The 25,472-nt window shown below is 49.7% G+C and overlaps 1 protein-coding gene across 1 annotated transcript in view; it reads left to right on the plus strand.

The window, feature by feature from the left end:
- The first annotated feature begins 1,119 nt into the window (after window positions 1–1,119).
- LOC138303488 (uncharacterized) overlaps window positions 1,120–25,472 on the plus strand; it is an 80,905-nt gene continuing 56,552 nt past the window's right edge. The window contains exons 1-3 of the mRNA XM_069242663.1: window positions 1,120–2,444; window positions 22,159–22,279; window positions 23,020–23,103. Of these exons, the coding sequence (XP_069098764.1) occupies window positions 1,296–2,444; window positions 22,159–22,279; window positions 23,020–23,103 (1,354 nt within the window). The 5' untranslated portion in view covers window positions 1,120–1,295. The remainder of the gene's footprint in view (window positions 2,445–22,158; window positions 22,280–23,019; window positions 23,104–25,472) is intronic.

Below are 25,472 nucleotides of genomic sequence, written 5' to 3' on the forward strand. Positions count from 1 at the left end.
GTCACTCCACTCTATGCCACTCCACGCCACTCCTCTACGTCACACCACTCTACGCTACTCCTCTACGTCACTCCACTCTACGCCACTCCTCTCTACGTTACTCCACTCTACGCCACTCCTCTCTACGTTACTCCACTCTACGCCACTCCTCTCTACGTTACTCCACTCTACGCCACTCCTCTCTACGTTACTCCACTCTACGCCACTCCTCTCTACGCGACTCCTCTACGTGACTTCGCTCTACGCCACTCCACTCCACTCCTCTCCGTCAGTCCTCTCTACGCGACTCCTCTACGTCACTCCACTCTACTCTACGCCACTCCTCTACGTCACTCCACTCTATGCCACTCTACGCCACTCCTCTCTACGTTACTCCACTCTACGCCACTCCTCTACGCGACTCCTCTACGTGACTTCGCTCTACGCCACTCCTCTACGCCACTCCTCTACGTGACTTCGCTCTACGCCACTCCACTCTACGCCACTCCTCTACGTGACTTCGCTCTACGCCACTCCTCTCCCGTTCAGCCCGGCTGAGCAGCAGCCACGCCGCGGTACGTCTGCAAGGCCCTGGTGAAGGCTGCGGCCCTCGTCAGTCGCTCTCATCTCTGGGCCCTGACACCGGGGTGCGCGTGGGGTGGTGACAGGGCCTGGGGCTCAGTGTGGGGGTCACTCTCTCAGTCTCTAGCTCTCCCTGGTGATGCAGCTGCACTCCTTGCAGCCCCGGCCCCATCACAGCCGGGAGAGGTCCCTGCTCAGGTCGTGGCCTCTGGGATCCTGGGCAGAGCGGACAGAAGATTACAGTCTCACACGTGACACAGAGACTGCGCTACGGCGCATGCGCTGCAATCACAGTCGCGGAACTACTACTACTGTTGCGCATGCGCGCTGGCACTGGGACGTGCGTATTCTGCTTTCGCACATGCGCGTTGGGCACAGGCAGCAGGCGCGGATAAACTGGTTAGGCGCATGCGTACCGGGCATAGACGCTTGCTCTAGGAGCGCTACTGCTCCTGCGCAGGCGCGTTGGGCTCTAAGCGCGCACCCCAAGGCCCCCTCTCGCGCGCATGCGCAGGACGCACCCGCGATTAGAACCGTCAGAACCCGCGCATGCGCGTTGCTGCTTTGATTGTATTCTCTGCTGGATGGCACATGCTGCTGGCTGTGCACGACGCAGGCCCACCTTCACTGCTCCTGACACACGCACCGGGGCTGCTCTGACCCAGAAGCCCGGCTGCTGATCAGAAACCACTTGCCCCACTCCCTGGACCCTGCAGGCCTCACTGGAGAGGAGCATGCAGACCCCCTGCACAGGACATAGAAACATGCAGACCCCCTACAAAAAAGAGAGCAGCATACAGACCCCCTGCAGAGGAGAGAGCAGCATGCACACCCCCTGCATACAGGAAAGGAGCATGCAGCCCCCCTGCAGAGGAGGGCCCCTGATGGAGGCAGAGAGCAGCATGCAGCCCCCCTGCAGAGGAGGGCCCCTGATGGAGCCAGAGAGGAGCATGCAGCCCCCCTGCAGAGGAGGGCCCCTGATGGAGGCAGAGAGGAGCATGCAGCCCCCCTGCAGAGGAGGGTCCCTGATGGAGACAGAGAGGAGCATGCAGCCCCCCTGCAGAGGAGAGAGCAGCATGCACACCCCCTGCATACAGGAAAGGAGCATGCAGCCCCCCTGCAGAGGAGGGCCCCTGATGGAGGCAGAGAGCAGCATGCAGAGCCCCTGCAGAGGAGGGCCCCTGATGGAGGCAGAGAGGAGCATGCAGCCCCCCTGCAGAGGAGGGCCCCTGATGGAGGCAGAGAGCAGCATGCAGCCCCCCTGCAGAGGAGGGCCCCTGATGGAGCCAGAGAGGAGCATGCAGCCCCCCTGCAGAGGAGGGCCCCTGATGGAGGCAGAGAGGAGCATGCAGCCCCCCTGCAGAGGAGGGTCCCTGATGGAGACAGAGAGGAGCATGCAGCCCCCCTGCAGAGGAGAGAGCAGCATGCACACCCCCTGCATACAGGAAAGGAGCATGCAGCCCCCCTGCAGAGGAGGGCCCCTGATGGAGGCAGAGAGCAGCATGCAGCCCCCCTGCAGAGGAGGGCCCCTGATGGAGGCAGAGAGGAGCATGCAGCCCCCCTGCAGAGGAGGGCCCCTGATGGAGGCAGAGAGGAGCATGCAGCCCCCCTGCAGAGGAGGGCCCCTGATGGAGGCAGAGAGGAGCATGCAGCCCCCCTGCAGAGGAGGGCCCCTGATGGGGGCAGAGAGGAGCATGCAGAGCCCCTGCAGAGGAGGGTCCCTGATGGAGGCAGAGAGGAGCATGCAGCCCCCCTGCAGAGGAGGGCCCCTGATGGAGGCAGAGAGGAGCATGCAGCCCCCCTGCAGAGGAGGGCCCCTGATGGAGGCAGAGAGGAGCATGCAGAGCCCCTGCAGAGGAGGGCCCCTGATGCAGCCAGCAGAGGTGAGCCATGACAGGTGTGCCACCCTACCTAGCAGGGCACAAGTCCTGAATAAATAAATGGGGGGCTAACCAAGTTAGGCAGTGTGCAAGTGACATCATGGTGTGTGGGCTCACAATGCTGCATCACAGGAAGGGGCATCACAACCCATTACCTCACAGAAAGTGACATCACAAGAAGTGACATCAGAACTTAACACCTCACACATATGTTTAGCAGGTCTAGCATGAGTACATTACGAGAATTAACAACGGAGATTTTGCTGCAGAATTGTGCCAAAAATTGAACGCAACTCTGATGCAAAATCCGAGACTCAACTTATACATTTTTTTAAAAACTTTGCCATAAAGAAACAGGCAACAAGGCGAAACGTACCAGTAAACCTATTCTGCTTAATTGTTTGCAAAATAGGCATTTTTAAATATCTTATGGGGTGAAGGCATCTGCTTCAGAGATTTTTGTCAGCCTAGTAAAGTCCAGGGAGCAATAATAATAGTAAGATAACTTTGGAGGGTAATACATTTGCTGGAGGGATCTGTTTTCTCTAGTCCAGTTTTGAATCAAAGTAGTTTAGAGGGTTAACATCTCTAATGTAAAGCACATCATCTAACATGCAGATGACTGGTTTTTATTTTATGTCGCTATCTAAAAGCATCTTTCTGCTTTTAACACAGATGCCTTTGTTAATTGCAGTTCATAAATTGTAATCTTTCTAACATAGCACAGAAGGACATGTCACTCATACAGCTTGTAATCCTCACTGTTGTATCTAACACATCCTGTACATCGATTCACACTCATATGATTCTTGCCAGTGTATAATGTATACGTCTGAGGTAAATCGCTTTGACACCCTGTATTAGGATGAGTAACACCATAAAAGACATTAAACATAATAGTGGTATTTAAGTTATTATTTGAATGCACATCTCTTATATACAGGGTCTAATCAAGGTCAAAACCATTTCTCTCTTAAGTTGTGGTAGGACTCTCGTTGTGGGAACGAGACTGCTGGATTTCAGGCTGCAGCACCACTGCTTGTGAGTCACTCCCACGCGTCTGTTAGCTGTTGGCCTAACCCATTCAGCTAACTAGTAGCATCAAATACAATCCTAAAAAGTAAAGGTGATTTGTGGCAGCCTGACACATGACACTCAGTGATTTCCCAAGAAAATCTTGGTCAACAAATCTCACACCTTGCTCTCATTTATGAAGTCTCAGACAAACATAGCCAAAAGAAGGATGCAGAATAATTTTCAATGTATTTGTTAAAAAGACTGCAATCTACAATAAAATACATGAGCTGTGATTATCAGGGAGATTAGACAGAATAAAATCAGGATTGTTATGTTCAGGGAGTAGAAACTAATCAACCCAAGCACACTGGAATAATATGTGCATGAAAATCCTACCGAAAACATTGCAGTGTTAGCCCAAATCTGTCCGTGCTCAGTCCATGGAAGGAAAACCACCCTCATCCCTGAAAGCAGAGGCCTGCCGGTCTCCTCGATTGGCTGCAGAGACAGGGCTGAGATCAACAACGTAGCAATGAAATGGCATGTGGCATAAGATGGCGTCCTGGCCGGTAATGACCTATCTGTTGTCTCCTGGCCCTTGTGTTGTTTTATAACAAAGCTTGTTCATTTCTGAGAAACAGGCCTGACGTGATTATGTGTCTAAATGCCAAAGCTATCTACGCACTCTTGTGGCTTCATTATCTAGACAGAATGTGATGTACTGTACTAGGCATCCTTGAGGAAAGGTACGTTATGAAATGTGCACTGAAAGTAATAACAACTTGTTCACAGAATCGCAGCTGATTAGAAAATTAACACATCTCCACTAAAAGCCATTTGTGTTAAAAATGAATTAAACGAATAAATTAAAACAGAGCATAAAATCAGCTCTAAAATGAACCAACATTGACGGAACAAGACTGCAGAGTCCAAACATAAAGTAGCTATGCTCTAACGCTAAAACTAAAGGCATGTTAAAATCATACAAAAGAGGTAAACATGACAGCGCTGACAAGCAAGACAGGCCAACAGGCTGACCGAATCCAGGGGCAATGTAGAATGAAATCAAAAAGCCAGTGGCCCTAAGGGAGGTCCGTAGTTGTTAAATCCAGTCCCCTTCCATCCGCCCAAATATCCGTGTATGATGCCTGGACCGGAGACTCTGATCAGTGGGAGTGGCCGGGACCCGAACGGAGTGTTCCTGACAGCTGAGGCCCCCTTGTAGCTCCATCTGAAGAGGCGCAATCAGAATGAGGTTTGACGAGGTTGAAAGAGTGGCGGAAATGGACTAGTGTTCTGGGCTTGCAGAGGCAAGGGGACGGGAGACCAGGAACAACCCAGGGGTGGAGTACACGCGTGAGGCTAAGCAGTACACAGAGAGGAACCCCAGGGGCTGTGTGGCGCATAGTGCTGGGCATACCAGAGAAGGTCTCTGGGTGGACCCATTAGGTGCCGTTGAGGGAGCATATCCTTCAATATGGTCAGAAACAAGGGCCAACCCCCTACTCAGGGAATTAAAATGAAAAAATACACTGTCCCGAGACTGGCTGAAGTCCCAGGTGAAATCCTCATTGGGTGCAATAATGGCAGCCATTAAGACCTCAAAATTACTGGAGGGGTTGAGGGGCCAAGTCTCAAGACCTCATCACCAACAACCTTCGTCCCAAGAGACTATCCACATTTTCTACATTAGAAAGGGTGCATAGGACGCCATTCTCCCACCACAACCTGATGACCCTCCCAGGGCAGTAATTGCGAGGGCCTTTAACTTCCTGGACAGGGATGCGATCCTGCAGGCGGCCAGATCCCAAGACCATCTCCAATTCGAAAACACCACAATCAGGTTTTTCCCGGACTTCAGGTTCCAAGTGCAGTGACAAATGTGAAGTTTTCAAGAAGTCAAAAATGGAGTGCAGAATCGTGAACTCAAGTACGTGATGCTCTTCCCGGCATGCCTTTCAGTGACCTCAGAGAGCAAGACTTGACATTTCACCACACCGGAGGCGGCATGTGAATGGCTAGATGGTTGCCACACTCCGGGCCTCAGAAACAAATGCGACTACAGGGCGGTCCTCGAGGAAGAGAAAAGGAAGACAAACTCACGAACAATCAGGACCCTGAGCAAAACGCAGAGCATGCAACACCATCATAAACTGACAACTCAACTACATTGCTACCCTGGGGACCTCCGGAACAGGCCCACAGGTGTATTTTCATCAGTTGTAGGGGTTGGAGCGAGATGCAGAGCCCTGAACAGAGGGACAAGACAAACCCTGGGTTGATTCCACCTGTAGTGAGCGGGTGACGAATCTTTAAACTTTTGAGGGGGGGGAATGGGTTGATGTACGAAAAAGATACCCTGTCCAGGCGGGCAACGACCAAGCATAAAACAAGCATTTTGGGGATTTGAGGCAGCTGTTCTCGCTGAGCTATGCTGTAGGCCGGTGGTGGTGGCCCTAGCCCATCCAGGAGCATGGCTTTTTTACTATGGGTGACAGGCACTACGCAGGTTGGGGCGGGCAGTTCAAAGCCTGCTTTGCGAGGTAGCAGGGTGAAGAGAGTTCATTGCATGGGGATGATTGCTTTTAGTTTGTTTGTTCTGTTCTTTGGCTATTGCTGAGATACAGTGCAGCTGTCATGGTAGGGATGAGATACACTGACACGGAGGGGCGAGACGCCAGACAAGCAGGGGGGCCTCATTAAGCAGGTACACTTTAAGATGGCGACAGTCTTGACGCACACCCTGAAGGTGTTGATGTGGAATGTCAACGAGTTGGGTAGCAGAATCAAGTGTACCATAGTCCTACAATATCTGCTCAGACATGCCCCAGACCTGATTCTTCTACAGGAGACACACTTGAAGGGGAATCAGTATAAAGCTGCCAACAGATGTGTTTATTCATTGGTAGCACATGCAGGCTACACCTCAGACTCCAGGGGAGTGGGTATCCTTATCAGAAAAGGGGTCACACACTCAATATTTGCCCGGTTTACACCTCACTGAAGCTCCAGGAACCTACACTCACAGATATTGGGGCCCTATTATTGGATATGCCATCCGGGCTCCTCATACTGGGAGGTAACCTGAATTTGGTAGCTAACTCTGAGGTAGACAGGGAATCACAAGCTAAAACACTGGGTGATTCAGAGATGCTGCGGGCCTTTCTTGACGCATGGGGCCTAGCAGACCTGTGGAGGGAACACAATCCTGGTGTGGGACTATATACTTACTTCTCAGTACCTCTTGGTAGCTATTCCTGCTTGGACTATTTGCTCGCCTCACGGGCATGTGTTGGGAAATTCAAGGAGGCCTCCCATTACACGTGAGGGATTTCAGAATACTCGCCCGTGGGGGTGAAACTACTGCCCCCCCCAAAGTCATACACGTTGCCCACCAGGCTAGACCGCTGGCACCTGAGGGACTAGCTCTTCAGGGATAAATAGAGAGAGAAGGCAGAACAATATTTTAAGGAAAACAAAGGTTCCATGAACCCAGCTGGCGTCCTGTGGGAGGCCTTTAAGACTGTCATTAGGGGACATGTGCAGGGCCTGTTGAGGGGGGAGAAAAAGGAGCGCAAACTGCAATGCAAAGCGCTTGAGTGTGACATTGAAGACTTAGAATCCTGGCATCAGCAAGAGGGGGCAGGATAGTAGCCTCCAACATCCACTGCGGCTTAAGAGAAAAGAGTTGTGGGAGCTGGCAAAAAAACATGCCCGGACCCACTCACTAGCATCCCAGTGGCGACTATATGATGTGGGGGAAGGACAGTCAACTGTTGGTGTGGCTTGATAAACGGGACCGGGAGCCATCCTGGGTCAGAAAGATAATAAACACTGAGGGGATCCCACGTATTTCAAATGACGCTATTGTAGAGGCTTTTGCAGTATATTACGAAGAGGCATATGCCTCAGTGACTCGGGAAACCGAGGCGGACTGCACGGACCTATCCATTTGCCCCGGCTGACTGACTAGGACAGGGAAGCCCTGGGTGGGGAACTGACTCAGGAAGAAGTAGTTTTAGCACTGCAAGGCTTACAGTGGGGTAAAGGAGCGGGCCTAATGGTCTTCCATTGGACCTCCTTAAATGTGTCACAGACAGGGCGGCAAAACATATGTTGCCATGTTTCAGGAGGCACTAAAAGAAGGGATACTGCTGGCTGACCAGAATACCGCAACCATAGTGGTGATTCCGGAAAAGGGCAGACCCCCGGTGAAGTGTGCCACCTACAGGCCCATCTCACTCCTCAACATGGAGGAAGTCTTGGCTAAAATCTTGGCAAATAGGTTACAGACGGTAATCATTAAAATGATACACCCAGACCAACGGCTTCATGCTGCTTAGGAGCACTCGTCTTAATTTGAGGCTCCTGTACGGGTTTCTCCATATGATCGAAAAGCCGGGCAGGGAACAAGCTGTACTCCTGTCTTTTGATGCCAGGATGGCCTTTGAAAGTGTGGAATGTCCTTATATCTTTGCTAATCTTGAGAGCTTGGGCTCACAGTTTTACGGCTGGATTAGACTCCTGTTTCGGGAGCTGCTAGATCAGGTGACGGGCAATGCTACGCTCTCCAAAGCTTTTGGTCATCACAGGGGCACTTGCCAGGGGTGCCCGCTCTCCCCCATCCTATTTGTACTAGCACTCGAGCCTCTGGCGGCTTGGATCCATCAGGACCCCTTGATAAGGGGCATTGGAACCAGTGGAACACAGGAGTGTATTTTGCTATACGCTAACGGGTTACTGCTTTATGTCACCAATACGCGCTGGGCCATAGACAGAATAATGCAGATTTTCTGCATTTTTGGGGAACATTCTGGATACCAAATCAATTGGATAAAACCTTGGATTTTCCCCGGTGGTGGTCCCCCTGTGTTGTTCTCAGACTGCACCAATCGCTAGCGAAGGCTTCATGTACCTGGGCGTCTGTGTCACCAGGGACCAGGAACGTTTCCTTCAGCTGAACCTTCAACCACAATTGAGTAGACTCCATAGGAACATGGAACAATGGAGGGCCCTCCACTTGAATGCCCTTTATAAAATGATGACGCTACCTAGGCTGTTATATGACTTTCAAAACACTCCCTATAAGATATCGCCGGTAGTGTTTCAACAAATTGAACAGGAAGTCAGACTACTGTTGTGGGGCGAAGGTAGCTCTTGCATAGCGCTGGAAAATTTGCAATGGAGGGTTTACGAGGTGGGCCTGGCTGTTCCGGATCCCCTTCACTACTAAAGGCGACACAACTGGTGACTGTTAATGGCTGGGCATTTGCAGATCATCGGAACCAGTTTTTTAGTGTACAGGAATGCGATGGGGAGTAGAGGCTATGAGTTTGTGTTTTATATATATGTTTGATCATGAGAGCCGTGCTGATACACACGGTCCTGTAGTGAGGGCGAGGAATGAAGCGTTGCACTATATGGGATGGGGATCTACCCTGACGGCCCGAACCTCACTATGGAGCAGTGATTTCCTGAGAGAGGTCGGACCCCTGAGGGCATTTAGGAAAAGGACGCTTCTGGGCATTAACCACCTGGGTGATATTTGGAGGGAACATTTGACGTTCTCCGACAAGAGGATAACATGGCGGATACAGAACGCTTTAGATATATGCAGTTGAAGCATGCTCTGCGGTAATATGATGGAGGGCGACCAGTTGCTGGAATCGGCCCCTCTCGAAGACCGCCTCCTGTCAGCTCCACTGGAGTCTAAGGCCATCTTCATGATGTATAAGAAACTGATGAATAAATCCCCTGACCCATTGACCGCTTTCTGCACTGCATGGGAGGAAGACGTAGAGGTGTTGGATGACGAGGACTAAGTGGAGGCAAAGCAGAGCCCCAGGAAGGTGTCAGTATGGGCTTGTTTGGGGCTAGTCCAATTGCAGATACTACACAGGGCCTTTTACTCCTGGGTGATCTTACACAAGATGTACAGAGGTGACTCCCCATTGTGTCTGAGGCTGTGTGAACAGGTAGGCACCTTCTACTGCATATTATGATCCTGCCCCATGATATAGTGCTTTTGGTGGGGAGTTCAGGAGGTCATGACCTGGGTACCTGGGCAGGAGGTCCCTTTAGACCCCAAACTGCTCCTCTTGAACATAGCTGGAGAGGAAGTCTGGCCAAAGTACCAGAGTCTGTGGTTAGCGATGGCGGCAGTAGTGGCCAAGTTTCACATAGCGCATGCTTGGAAAGCAGGAACTCCGCCCCACATACAGGAATGGAAGGCACATCTGGACTGGTGCTGGGGAAGCAGAAAGTGCAGTCTATCAAAGTTTGGGATGCCCCAAAAAGTGGGATAAGTTTTGGGGAGGGCAGAGTGCATATGGAGGGTATGAATGACCAGACGGGAGGGCGAGCTGGTGAGGGTTGGAGTGCTAAGGAGGGACCCATTCTAGAACTTTCCTACCATGGTTCTTAATAGCGATGCTACATACATAGAGGGTGGTTGTACTTATTATGAACTATTTCTGAATGCAAGATGGCTACCGTACCAAATGCTGCCACTTGTTAATACAGAGCAATAGTTGTTGCACGTTGACTAATACAAAGCTTTTTATTTTAAAAAGCCAATGGTCCAATTTAGCTATAATCATGGTCCTGCTGGAAGTCCCTGATGTCATCAATGTAGACAGTCGACAGAAATGACCCACTTGGGCAGGCGATAAGTTGACCAGCTCATGAGATCCATGGAGCACACGTGTGCAGATGCCTCTGCCATAGGACCAGCAGAGGGAGAAGGATTCCACATAGTGCCAGGGGTATATGGAGCCAGAAAATCCACCACAGGCGGCTCATAGGATGCGTCATGTATCAACCTTAGTCTCATTGGGCACATCCATGAATGAGCCCTCATCTGGACCACCAGCAGATCTATATCCAAAAGAGGCACAAGCTGCACTGCAAGGCACACCTTCGGGGCACACTCAGAACAGGCACCACAAGCAGTGGAAACTCGGTGGCACACAGGTGAAAATTGGCCTGAATGACAGAGACCAAGTCACTTCCAATTCCTCCAGCATTGAAGCTCCGAAGTACTGCATCATGCAATCATGACACAGGTGGCTTGGTGGGAGCTCCATTGTCTCTTAGTCGAGATTGGCAGCCATTGCAAATCAAAAATAGAAACAGCACAATACCGCCAGTTAATACCAAAGTTATTGGGAATCTACCAGACACTTGAAAAGAGTGAATGGATGGGTGAAGGCATAACACCAAACACAGGCCCTCATTCCAACCCTGGCGGTCATGGACCGCCAGGGTGGAGGGACACGGAAGCACCGCCAACAGGCTGGCGGTGCTTCAATGCCCATTCTGACCGCGGCGGTAAAGCCGCGGTCAGAAAAGGGGATCCGGCGGTTTCCCGCCGGAATACCCCTGGCTGGGCTGAATCTCCATGGCAGGGCTGCTTGAAGCGCCGCCATGGAGATTCTGACCCCCTTCCCGCCATCCTGTTTCTGGCGGTTTTTACCGCCAGGAACAGGATGGCGGGAACGGGTGTCGTGGGGCCCCTGCACTGCCCATGCCACTGGCATGGGCAGTGCAGGGGCCCCCTAACAGGGCCCCAGAGAGATTTTCACTGTCTGCATTGCAGACAGCGAAAATCGCGACAGGTGCAACTGCACCCGTCGCACCCCTGCAACTCCGCCGGCTCCATTCGGAGCCGGCTTCATTGTTGCAGGGCCTTTCCCGCTGGGCCGGCGGGCGCTCTTTTGGCGGTCGCCCGCCGGCCCAGCGGGAAAGCCAGAATGGCCTCCGCGGTCTTTTGACCGCGGAGCGGCCAAGTGGCGGTTCCCGCCAGGCGGGCGGCGCCTGCCGCCCGCCGGGGTCGGAATGACCCCCACAGTCTGGAAGGTGGTAACAAATCGAGAACCAACAGCCTTTAAAAAGTACACAACCCTTGCAGTATTGGATGAATTAAAAATCCTGCTGACCAACTTTCCAAAATGCTTGGAGAAGTTGGTATTTAATAGGGACTGTATCTCTGCAGTTGACCTGGCACTTGAAGATCTTAAATTTCTCGGACTGATGTCAAAGCCACTTGTTTTTGGAACAGTAGTGTTTTTAGTCTGCTCAGCTTGTCAAAATGTACATATGAAGTAGCGATGTGAGGCCACACTTCAGGTACTTTTATCTCTCATGTGGAAGGGAGTAACACATGGCCGCAGCAAGTTACAATTTGGGAAACCGAAATAACGTAGACAATTCCAGGCTTCCTTCCGCAACAGCTTTCAGCATTCAGCATCACATAACTTCCATTCTAAAGTGTTTGAAATACTGGGTGAATCAAAGAAACAGGAACACCCTTCAGATGGCAAGCCAAGTTCACTATAGCTGCATTGCAAGTGCTGTGCATGGACACCTGCTACAAATCATAGAAGGACTAACCGAAATCTCACATTCTCTTCTGCGAAGAGAAACCTCTGTCTTGCCATTCAGACATTTGTAAACGAAAGGCAGCTCCCACACCTCAATTATGTAACTATCTCCTAATCGCTCAAACCTGCCCATGGAAAAATGTTTCAAACACTGCGTGAATTGAAGTGTCGAAATCTAAGGTTAATTTCTCCATGCGTTGGCCATACTGCTGATGGAATTTCTGCCACAGTAAATGGCAACTTTTCTAGCATTTCGATGTTAGGCATGATGAAGCTTGCTTCCTTTGTTAGCCATTATCTGTTGCTATCTCGTTAAATTCAGCAAATAACTTGCAGAAGTTAACATGCTGCCAAGACACACGGCCACTTTTGAGAACTTGCAGTATCCAACCCAGCTGCATAACAGACTTAAACTGACTCTGCCCTTGATGTAAAAGTGAGACGTCATTTTGAATAATGTCAATTGCAGTTTAAACAATGTTATTTGATGTGTAGTTGGACAAAGTGTTCATACTTTTATTGACAACGGCGAAAGCCTTTTCCATGTTTTCCCTATTAGTTTCCCTTAACCGGGGTGCAACTTCCATTTGGGAAAACTTCCAGATTTCAATATATATGAAATATAAGAACATTTTGAGTGGAGCATTCTAGGACCTAACAAGAAATGTTGTAAGTCAATGTCTTCTGAAAGTAGAATAAAGTGTTCTTTCACAGCTGTTAAATTGGAAGTGCGAATCCACTATTTCCAAAGTTTGTCCACACTGTATGTTGTGATGATACCCGAGTATCGGGCTGTGATGGAACGAGGGTCCGGTCTGCTCGGTCTGAAACCCTGTGTGGACTTAACAAACAACGCATACCAACCATTTGTGTCCACTGGCCACAATAACCACCTGTCGTGACATGAAAGTGATTCATTAAAGGTTCCATTCTGAACCCAGCAATTGAGCTGTTCTTCAGAGACATTTAAAGGTTTCTGCCAGTTGTCAGATTTAGCTGGTGTGGGAATACTGGGTGCATTCAATTCTTTTATTTTTGCTAACCTAGTGCAGAAATTATTGTCTGTAATGGTGATAACAGAACAGTTCCCCATAATTTGCTGTAGTCATATATACATCTTTACTTTCAAATACAGTATAATGTTGAAGCTCAGAAAGCATGGAATCAACTGTTATAACATCCCAGTCATCAGAAACAACACCAGGTGTAACAACATCATGCATAGATACTTTAAACACATATGGAATTTGAATAACTTCTGTGGGCCTGAATATAATATATGCAACTTTATCCCAAACAATCCCATCAGGAATCGGGACAGCTGAAATGTTCACAAGGGACAAGTCTCTTCAAACCTTCTGAGAAGATAGGTACGGTGTCAAAACCTCATCCACCAGTTCAACAGCAGAGCGTTCAGGAAGATTATGACCATTTATCAATAGAAAGAAAACTATCACAAAACCAATCCAAAGCAGAAGGCAAGCAATGTCAATAGTATCCATTGATAGTACCGTGGTCGAAACAAGTCATGGTTTTTAAGCCAGTTGAAAAGCTTACGTGCCCTTGATAGGGGTGCAGCTGCTGAAGATGATGAGTCTGAAGAAAGGTCGTCGAGGTCAACAAAGTAACCAGAGGCAGTTAGTGCAAAGACTGGAGCTGGTGCAGAGCTGGTACATGGACCCAGTGCTGGTTCATGATAATCAACGCCGTATGTGTGTGTTGCATTGGAATAGTAGATTTCCACATCTTATATGTTCCTTATTGGTGAAGAGATGACAGGAATTAACAAAAGATCATTTTCCACCCTCCCCAAGTTTGGGGAGACAATTGTAGTACTTGTAGAAGCATTGTTGAGTGCTTGAAGAGGTATATCCCATTAAGTAGTGAGGGAGGTAGGGGAACTACCAAGGAATCGTGCAGGTCTTCTGTGCACAATTGGCCACATGCTGCAATTTGCTATATACTATCTCAAAGGGAGAGATAGTGTGCACAGAGTCCAAGGTTTCCCCTTAGAGGTTGATAATGGCAAAATTAGATAATACTAATGCTCTATTTTGTGGTAGAGTGGTCGAGCAGTAGGCTTATCAGAGGGTAGTGTTAAGCATTTGTTGTACACACACAGGCAACAAATGAGAACACACACTCAAAGACTTAACTCCAGGCCAATAGATTTTTATATAGAAAAATATTCTCTCCTTAATTTATTTTAGAACCACAAGATTCAGAATTCAAGTAAGTACATACATTGCAAGGTACTTGGCATAAGTAAAATGGAACTTTGAATTCAAACAGTAATGTATACAGTTTTGGCAAAAACGGCAATAAGCTATTTTAGAAGTGGACACAGTGCACAACAGTTCCTGGGGGAGGTAAGTATTGGTTAGTTTACCAGGTAAGTAAATCACTTACAAGTTCAGTTGCCGGGGCATAGGTAGCCCACCGTTGGGGGTACAAGTCAACCCCAAACACCCAGCACCAGCAACACAGGGCAGTCAGGTGCAGAGGTCAAAATAGGGCCCAAATAGCATAGGCTCCTGTGGAGACTAGGGGTGCTCCGGTTCCAGTCTGTTACCAGGTAAGTACCTGCGTCCTCGGGGAGCAGACCAGGGGTTTTTTGTAGAGCACTGGGGGGGGGGGGTCACATACAGGCACACAAAATACACCCTCAGCAGCTCAGCCGCACATCAGTTACCAAGTGCAATGGGCAAAGTAGGTGTCAGGTTGTAGATATAAATCAACGGAGAGACCCGGGGGTCACTCTGGCGATGCAGGCAGGGCGCAGGGGTGCTTCTCGGGCCAGCCACTGACTGGGCAAGGATGAGGGCCACCTGCTGGTCACTCCTGCACCTGTAGTTGGTTTCTCTCGGGCCTGGGGGCTGCGGTCAGGGGGAGCCTTCGGATTCTCTCTGCAGGCGTCGCTGTGGTGGTACAGGGAGGTTGTCTTAGGGTTTCCACATCGTGTGAGTCGCCGGGGCGTCGGGTGCAGAGTGTTGGGGACTCACGCTTCCGGAGTGAGGCTGGAGTCCCTTTAAAGATGGTTGTTTCTTGGTTTCTTGGACGGAGCCACTGTCCACTCGAGTTTCTTGGTCCTTTGTGTGCAGGGCAGTCCTCAGAGTCCTCAGAGGTTGCTGGTCCTGCTGTATGCGTCGCTGTGCAGGTTCTTTTGGTCTGGAGACAGGCTGGTAGGACTAGGGCCAGTTGTCGTCTCCGTCGTCTCTGCGGGGCTTTCAGGTCAGCTGTCCTTCTTCTTGTTTCAGGTTTGCAGGAATCTGGTTTACTGGGTTCAGGGTCTCCCCTAAATACTCAATTTAGGGGTGTGTTTAGGTCTGGGGGGCAGTAGCCAACGGCTACTGTCCTTGAGGGTGGCTACACCCTCTTTGTGCCTCCTCCCTGTGGGGAGGGGGGCACATCCCTAATCCTATTGGGGGAAATCCTCCAAAGTAAGATGGAGGATTTTCTAAGGTAGGGGTCACCTCAGCTCAGGACACCTTAGGGGCTGTCCGGGCTAGAGGGTGACTCCTCCTTGTTTTTCTCATTATCTCCTCTGGACTTGCCAACAAAAGTGGGGGCTGTGTCCGGGGGGCGGGCATCTCCACTAGCTGGAGTGCCTTGGGGCATTGTAACACGAGCCTGAGCCTTTGAGGCTCACTGCTAGGTGTTACAGTTCCTGCAGGGGGAGGTGTGAAGCACCTTTACCCAGTTCAGGCTTTGTTTCTGGCCTCAGAGAGCACAAAGGTTTTCACCCCAAGGAGGTCAGAAACTCATCTCTCAGTGGCAGGCTGGCACAGACAGGCACTGAAGGATTGAGTAAAATACAGGGGGCTTCTCTAAGATGCCCTCTGTGTGCATTTGTTAATAAATCCAGCACTGGCACCAGTGTGGGTATATTATTCTGAGAAGGTTGATACCAAACATCCCAGTGTTCAGTGTAGCCGTTATGGAACTGTGGAGTTGGTTTTGACAAACTTCCAGACCATATACTTAATATGGCCGCACTGGACTTACAATGTCTAACAATAGACTTAGACACAGTAGGGGCATAGTGCTCATGTAGCTATGCCCTCACCTGTGGTATAGTGCACCCTGCCTTAGGGCTGTAAGGCCTACTAGAGGGGTGACCTACCTATGCCACAGGCAGTATTTTGTAGGCATTGCATCCTGAGGGGGATGCCATGTCGACTATACCTTTTTCTGCCCACCAACACACACAATCTGCAATGGCAGTGTGCATGTGTTAGGTGAAGGGTCCCTTAGGGTGGCACAACATATGCTGCAGCCCTTAGGGACCTTCCCTGGTCACAGGGCCCTTGGTACCACTGGTACCTTTTACAAGGGACTTATCTGTGTGCCAGGGGTGTGCCAATTATGGAAACAATGGTACATTTTTAGTGAAAGCACACTTCTCAGTCAAGTCAGCATCAGTATCAGACAAAAAGTGGGGGGTAACTGCAACAGGGAGCCATTTTCCTACAGCTGTCAAATGAAACAAAACGTTTTTTTCCGGAAGCAAGCAGCTGTTGTAGTATGACAGATCTAGAACTGTGTATTCCCAGGACTGGAACCAGTGCTTGATATGAAAGGCTAAATTCCTATTTTACAGCAATCGTTTCATGTACTAGATTCCCCACTTTAGGAATCCAGCCGGTAGATGTTGTATCAAATCCCTCATTCCCAAGGTGGCGGCATAGGCAGGTGAATTTTCATTACAGAACTTTTGTAATTCCTGCAAGACAGTGACACGTTCATTTATGTCAGGGGGTGTGTCTGCCGTCTCCACGCCAGGACCATCAAGGTCTGGGACATAGATAGGTATCCCGAATAAGACCTCATAAGGGGTATGTCCTCCCAAGGACCTTTGGGGCAGAGTATTTAGTGCTCTCTTTACCGCACATAGGTGATGAAGCCAACTACAACCAGAACCTGATACCCTCATTGTTAAGGATTGCTTTTAAGTCACGTTTTTTCCTCTCCACCACATCATTTCCCTTAGGATGATATGGTGAGGAGTGATGGAGTTGAACACCCATCATTGCCATGCAGTCCCTGAATGCCCTGAAGGCAAAGGCAGGGCCATGGTCCGAGTAGAATGCTGGAACTGCGTATGTCCCAATGAAGACTTGCAAATCTTTAATAACAGTTCGAACGTTAGCTGATTGCTCTTGCCATCTAATCTAGAACAGGAGTCAACAGCAACTAAGATGTATTTGTATGCACCATCAGACGGTAAGAGACCACAATGGTCCAGGTACACACACTGTAGTGGTTTGTTGGAAATTAGGAGGGGAGTCTGTGGTCGGTGTTTATTGGTAAACCCTTTTATTTGTTGGCAAGTGTCACAACAAAGGACATACTGTCTGGTATGCTTGTACAGACCTAGCCGCCAATAGTGTGTTTTTGTAACAAAGTAATTGTAGCCGCCAAACCTGCCTGGGCATAAGCAACCCCCCCTCATGCACTGCTGTAATGAGATCTAATCTCTGATCTTGGTTGGGGATCACACGATCACCCACTCCTGGAATTGTTGTAAATGCAATGTTTTGGGCACTTAGGTGGTAGGAACATTTTGCAGGGTTTGCTTTTGGTAAAGGCTTGCCATCAGCCAGGGCTTTCATAGCAGGCAATGTCTCATCATCCAATCTCGTCCGGAAACGAGTAATCGCAGCAACAGAAGCTGTGGATGCTGCAGATTTGGCAGCTTCATCAGCCAAAGTGTTTCCTACAACGTTTATTCCTACACGTTGGTGACCCAACGTATGAACCACAGAATCCTTCGGTAGCCTATCATTACGATCTGCTACCCTCCTCTTCCCCCAGTGATTTATGTTTGAGGGCATTCCCTTTGGAATCATTGAACCCATTTAGGAGCCAGTTATTTTTGTCTTCCTCCTCCGTTTTTGCTGACCTTGTTTTTGATGGCCTTAGGACTCTGCGCACTTTACCACTGCTGTCCAGTGCTAAGGTGCTTGTGCCCTCGCCCCAAACATGGTGACATTGGCCTATTTCATTGACTCGTAAGCCCCTACTAAAGTGCACTATATGTGCCCAGGGCCTGTAAACTGAATGCTACTAGTGGCCTGCAGCACTGTGCCACCTTCTAAAGTAGCCCTGTGAACATGTCTCAGGCCTGCCACTGCAGATACTCTGTGTGCAGTTGTAAAACTGTCATTTCTGCCTGGCAAAATAAACCTGTTACCAGGACCAAACTTTCCTTTTTAAAACATATGTCACCCCTAGGGTAGGGCTTGGACATCTCAGGGGGTGGTGTATTTAAAAAGTTGGACATGTACTTTTAAGTTTTACAGGTCCTAGTAGAGAAAAACTCTTAAAAACATTCATTTTGCACTACTGCAGATCCTGCCTTTCCCACAGGACAACATTGGAGTTACCTAATTACATTTAATAAGCTGTGATTTCCATATGCCAGCTGGTAACCAGTTCACATTTGGTTTCTTAGGAACTTAAATGAAAAATCCTCTTTCATGGTAAAGTCGGATTTTAAAATTGGCGTTTTCCTGCTTTAGCTATTTAGTGTCTGCAGCCTGTCTCTGGGTCACATAAATGGGTGTAGGTGATATTTGGGCTTTGTGTATTCCCCCTGGACAGCACACATGATAGGGAGCTTAGGTGTGCCTGGATGGGCCATCAGTAGCAGGATGGTAGGCCGGGGGAGAGCTCACCCCTACTTGCACAGGAATAGGCTGTGTCCTGCCTCCACACAAAGGGCTGCATATCCCCTGTAATTAATCTGGAGCCAGGGCAGGGAAGGAAGGATGCCTGGAAGCTTCAAAGGGAAACCTCTAGAAGCTTCTCCCCACTTTAAAGGCACAGGGTATAAATATTGGACCTCAGCCACCTACTCTTCAGTACACTTCTGGGCCTGTGGATACTCGGCCCGGAAGAAAAACTGATGTGCTGCTACAAGGCCTGTCATTCTGCTGGACTGCTGCCTCGCTGTTCTAACTGAACCAGTGCACCTCAGTCCAGACCTGCAGCGGCCGCTGCTCTTCAAGTACTGAGTCCTGCACAGAGCCTCAGCAGTGCACCTCAGTCCAGACCTGCAGCAGCCGCTGCTCTTCAAGTACTGAGACCTGCACAGAGCCTCAGCAGTGCACCTCAGTCCAGACCTGCAGCAGCCGCTGCTCTTCAAGTACTGAGACCTGCACAGAGCCTCAACAGTGCACCTCGGTCCAGACCTGCAGCAGCCACTGCTGTTTGAGTACTGGGACTCACACAGAGCTCTGCCAATGCACCTCAGTCCTGATCTGCTCCTGAAGAAGGGTCTAGGTTGGTCCTCCCAGGCAGAAGTTGTAGTTTGTGGGGACCCCCTCACAAAGCTGTGCTTCAGGACCAGGGCCCCTTGGGTTGCTGCCACTATACATGGCTGGGCCTCGATTATGGTCCGTAATAGGTAAGAAGACGTCTTTAACCAAGAGACTGAGGAGGAAAGACCATCTGACACAAGCTTGTGCGGATGACATCTCAAGAAAATGAGCCAGGCCGGGGCCTGAGGACCATGCTGCACCCTTGCTGTCTGGAGCCTTCCCAAGAAGCATCTGTGTGACCAGAGGCCTAGGGCTCAGAGAGGAGCATTCTTGGTCCAGCAAGGAGTGCACATCTAATAAACACCCAATACTGCTAAAGTCTAACACGGGCACTGAGTGCAACACAGCACATGGAGTGTTGGAGTATATCTATCGTAACCAGGCTTCTGCCTGCTCTACACAATGAGATCTCACCATCACAGGTTACTTGGCTTCCCCATGACACTTCTTGTCTTTTTTAAGTGGAATGTTTATTACTCTTCACTTTTCATGTGAATAAAACGTGGATCCCAGTTTGTCACCAGTTTACACCTCAGTGACGCATGGATTGGAATCGGAGTCCTGTAGACAAGTTCTGAGGCAGTCATCAGATCTGTTATGAAGTCTGTCAATTTCAGTTCAGGGTGCCCTGCTACACCACACCACAAACACCTTACACACTATACAAACCACATATGCCTTACACACTGCACTAAACCACACATGCCTTACACACTGCACCAAACCACATATGCCTTACACACTGCACAAACCATACATGTCATTCTCACTAAACAATCCACACATGCCTTGCACACTCCACATACCCCACACTCCTTACACAAAGCAAAAACCACACACGCCTTGCACATTGCAAAAACCACACATACCTTACACACTGCTGAAACCACACATGCCTTACACACTGCTGAAACCACACATGCCTTACACACTGCTGAAACCATAACGCCTTACACACTGCACAAACCACAGATGCTTAAGACACTGCACAGATCACACACTTTTTACACACTGCACCAAATCACACACACCTTACACTGCACCAAACCACACACACCTTATACACTGCACAAACCACACATGACATACAAATAGCTGAAACCACGCATGCCTTACACACTGCACAAGCAAAACACACTTTGCACAGTGCAAAACAAACACACACCTTACAAACTGCACAAACCACACACGCCTTACTGTGCAAACCACACACGCCTTGCACATTGCACCGATCCACACACCTTACACACTATATCAAACCACATGCCTTACACACTACACAAACCACAAATGCCTCCCACACTGCACAAACCACACACCTTACACACTGCACAAACCACACACCTTACACACTGTGCAAACCACAAACTCCTTACACATTGCACGATCCACACACCTTACACACCACATCAAACCTTACACACTGCACAAACCACAAACACCTCACACACTGCACAAACCACAAACCTTACACACTTCACAAACCACACATGTCTTACACACTGCACAAACCACACACCGTATACACTGCACAAAACACACATGCCTTACATCCTGCACAAAACACACATGCCTTACATCCTGCACAAACCACACATGCCTAACACGCTGCAGCAAACAAGACACACCTTACTTATTGCACAAATCACACCCGCCTTGTATACTAAACAAACCACACATGGCTTACACACTGCTGAAACCTCACATGCCTCACACACTGCACAAAATCACACATGCCTTACACACTGCACAAACCACGCACGCCTTACACACTGTGCAAACCACACATGCCTTAGACACTGCACAGATCACACACTTTTTACACACTGCACCAACCACACATGTCTTACACCTTGCACAAACCACACACATCTTACACACTGTGCAAACCACACATGCCTTACACATTGCACTGATCCACACACCTTACACACTGCATCAAACCACACACGCCTTACACATTGCACTGATCCACACACCTTACACACTGCATCAAACCACACACGCCTTACACACTACACAAACCACAAACGCCTCATACACTGCACAAACCACACACCTTACACACTGTACAAACCACACACATCATACACACTGTACAAACCACACGCCCTACACACTGCACAAACCACACATGCCTTGCACCCTGCACAAACCACACACACCTTACACACTGCAGCAAACCAGACACACCTTAGCCATTGCACAAATAACACACTCCTTACACACTGAACAAAGCACACATGCCTTACACACTGCTGAAACCTCACATGCCTTACACACTGCACAAATCACACATGCCTTACACACTGCACAAACCACACACGCCTTACACTTTTTCACAAACCACACATGCCTTACACACTGCTGAAAGCACACACGCCTTACACACACTGCTGAAATCACACATGCCTTATACACTGCAGGAACCACACACACCTTACACAATGCACAAAGCACACTCTAGACGCTGCACAAGTCACACACTTCTTACACACTCCACCAAACCACACGCACCTTACACTGCACCAAACCACACATGCCTTACACACTGCAGGAACCACACATGCCTTACACACTGGATAAACCACACATGGCATACACACAGCTGAAACCACACACACTTTACACACTGCACAAGTAAAACATACCTTGCACAGTGCAGAAACCGTGCACACCTTACACACTGAACAAACCACACACACCTTACATGCTGTGCAAATCACACACTGAACAAACCACACACCTTACACTTCACCAAACCACTCACGGCTTACACACTGCACAAGCTACACATGCCTTACACACTTCACAAACTACACACACCTTACACATTGCCCTTGTGCACTCAATGCTAAATGTGGCTAATTACTTGGACTGGAGAGCTTTAGGTGAGAGACAGTAATTAGAGAGTTTTATTCTAGGATGCAAGAAAGCATGTTTAGCACGTATATCCGAGTTCACTATGACTGATGTAACTTTATGTTCCACTTCCAGGTCACCGGCCATGATGTGTCCTCATATTTTTCCATAGAGGAGTGGGAGCTGTTAGAGAAGTGGCAGAAGGAACTTTATGAGAAGGTGGTGCAGGAGATCCACCAGGCCCTGGTCTCCTTGGGTAAAGTTAGATTCTTGACTATTCCCCAGAGTTGTGAGAGTCCAGTAGTAATTACTTATGACTTTGTGTCCTCAGACCAAGGGCTTGATATTTTGTCTTTGGCTTGTCCTAGTGAACTGTGAGATTCTATTGTGTTTATGCTCTAAATACAAATGATAAGATTTGGGTAGGAAGTTTGGAATCAGAGACATGTCTTGTGTTCTTGTCTCATCACTTCTTCCTGTATCTCTGTGTCTTTACGTCTCTATGCCTTGCTCTCACCCTCTACTTCTGTACTTCCATCTCTGGACCTCTCCCTCCTTGACTCCAGCTCTCTGTGTTCTTGTCTGTATCCTGTTTGTCTGTGTCTTTAGATCTCAATGTCTTGCTCTCAGTGTCCAAACCTGCTCTTTTCTTCCGTCTCTAGGCGTCCATATGTGCTTCTAGGGACACAACTCCCCCCACACCCTCCAGAGTGCTTTTATCCTCACTTTTGTTCTCTCTGTAGTGTCTGCTCTTTGTGTGACAGCGTCCTGTGGCTACTGCTGCGTTTTCTTTAGCTCTGTCTCTAAACTACTGAACTTTTTTTTTTTGCCTGTACTCATATTCCGTACTGGTTCTCTTGGTTGTTTCTGTTATAAAAAACACATCATCTCATCTTTGTAGTCCAACATGTGGCACTTTGGAGAATACCACAGATTTTTCAAGCTTACACAAGGCCCCCTGAAGAGTGACTAATGTCTGTGGTCTTTTGCTGACAGGTCCTGTGCTTGCCACCGTCTTTTCTTTAAGAGCCCAAGGGAAGCAGGAGCTGCTGTCCATGGACCACCAGGAGGCTTTAAAAAGTAGGTGAGAGTTGCCATGACAGTGCCCTGGCAGTGTTATGAAGCCTGTCCCCTCAGGTATCCAGAAAGACACACACTGGAGCCCACGTGGCTTCTCACTCCCAACATATATGCTTGCACATGTACAGACGTGCACAGATGACCCAGCATAGTCCTGAAAACCTATCTCAGTTACAGTACATCACTAAGGGGCTTGAGGTATTGTTTCCAAAGGAGGAGGAACAGACAAGGATCTTTGGGACGCTGAAGCTGTACCCATGGCCAGATGATACACATGCATGTATAAATATTAACCCAGCAACACACGCAGACACATGTAACTACAGAGATCCTAACCCCGCACATTCACACAGACACAAAGGTGCACGCAAGCACAGCTGATGCCACATTCTTGCACAGACACCCGTATATACACACAAGCTCTGCCAGAGATACTGACTCACACAGATGCACAGTGAAACACCCATGCACACTTAAAGACACACAAAGGTGCGCACCTTGAATAATTACACATTAAAATGTCACTTTAGGAAATTATAAAAAAGAGTCTTTAGTTCTTAAAAAGCAAAAAGTGTCTCTTGCAAGAACAAAGTACCTGGTTTGCTTTTAAATTCTCTGCAAGGGACCGCAGGGGAGGAGATGCGGGAAAAACCGGGAGGTGTGCGTTGATTTCTCTGGGCGCACACAGACTATGGGCCTCATTATGACCCTGGCGGGCGGCGGAGGCCGCCCGCCAGGATGCCGCCCTCCAAAATACCGCGCCGCGGTCAAAAGACCGCGGCGGGTATTACAAGTTTTCCCCTGGGCTGGCGGGCGGTTGCTGAAAAACCGCCCGCCAGCCCAGGGGAAAACGACCTTCCCACGAGGATGCCGGCTCGTAATCGAGCCGGCGGAGTGGGAAGGTGCGACGGGTGCAGTGGCACCCGTCGCGTATTTCAGTGTCTGCAAGGCAGACACTGAAATACTTTGCGGGGCCCTCTTACGGGGGCCCCTGCCGTGCCCATGCCATTGGCATGGGCACGGCAGGGGCCCCCAGGGGCCCCGCGACCCCCCCTACCGCCATCCTGTTCATGGCGGCTTTCCCGCCATGAACAGGATGGCGGTAGGGGGGGGTCAGAATCCTCATGGCTGCGGAGCGCGCTCCGCAGCCATGGAGGATTCACACGAGCAGCGGAAAGTCAGCGGGAGACCGCTGACTTTCCGCTTCTGACCGCGGCTGAACCGCCGCGGTCAGAATGCTCGTTGGAGCACCGCCAGCCTGTTGGCGGTGCTCCCGTGGTCGGTGGCCCTGGCGGCCACCGGCCGCCAGGGTCAGAATGACCCTCTATGTGTTGATAATTTCCTTGCAGGGAAGGCTTTGCGTCGATTTCTGGCGCACTGACTTGGATCCTCTTTGGGTTGCGGGGTATTTGGACGCCCCGGGGACGATGCAGAGAAATCCTGGGCGTGCAGAACGAAGTCACAGGAGCTGCGCCGATCCTGTGGATGATGCACGGAAATTTCTGTTGCACGGCAGGCGCTGTGTCGATTCTTCCTCTCAGGAAGTCGGGCTGCATTGTTCCGGCTCGGCTATGCGTCGAGCCAGTGGGCCGTGTGTCCAGTTTCCGGTCGCGGCACTGACGCTGCGTTGATATCTACTCGGGGAGCCGAGCTGCGTCATTCCGGTTCGGCATGCAGTGATTTTCTCACTGCGATGCAGGCTGTGCGTCGTTTCTGGCAGGCTGCACAAGGAGTTCTTTGCAGGATGAAGTCTTTTTGGCCCTGAGACTTCAAGGAACAGGAGGCAAGCTCTATCCAAGCCCTTGGAGAGCACTTCTCTGTAGAGCCAGAGGGCAGCAAGGCAGCAGGTCAGCAGTCCTTTGCAGAAAAGCAGTCAGGTGACTCCTTTGGGCAGCCAGGCAGTTCCTCTTGGCAGGTTGCAGGTTCAGGTCCAGAAGGTTCTTTTGCAGAGTTTCTTTGCCAAGAAGTGTCTGAGTTGGTAGGGTCAGAGGCCCTGTTTAAATACCCAAATGTGCCTTTGAAGTGGGGGAGACTTCAAAGAGTGGCTTAGAAGTGCACAAGGGCCCCCTTTCAGTTCCATCCTTTCTGCCCGGGTCCCAGTAGGGGGGTTGGCAGTCCATTGTGTGAGGGCAGGCCCCTGTTCTTTGACATGTAAGTGTCAGGCCTCCACCCTCCAAGCCCAGGAAGACACATTCAGTATGCAGATGTATGCAGGTGTGACTGAGCATCCTGTGTTTGGGGTTGTCTGAGTGAAATGCACAAGGGGGCTGTCAACTAACCTGGCCAGACGTGGGTTGTAAGGCACAGAAGGATTTAAGTGCAGAGAAATGCTCACTTTCTAAAAGTGGCATTTCTTAAACAGTGATATT

Source organism: Pleurodeles waltl, chromosome 7 (genome assembly GCF_031143425.1).
Source record: "Pleurodeles waltl isolate 20211129_DDA chromosome 7, aPleWal1.hap1.20221129, whole genome shotgun sequence".
In the NCBI taxonomy this organism is placed as follows: Eukaryota; Metazoa; Chordata; class Amphibia; order Caudata; family Salamandridae; genus Pleurodeles; species Pleurodeles waltl.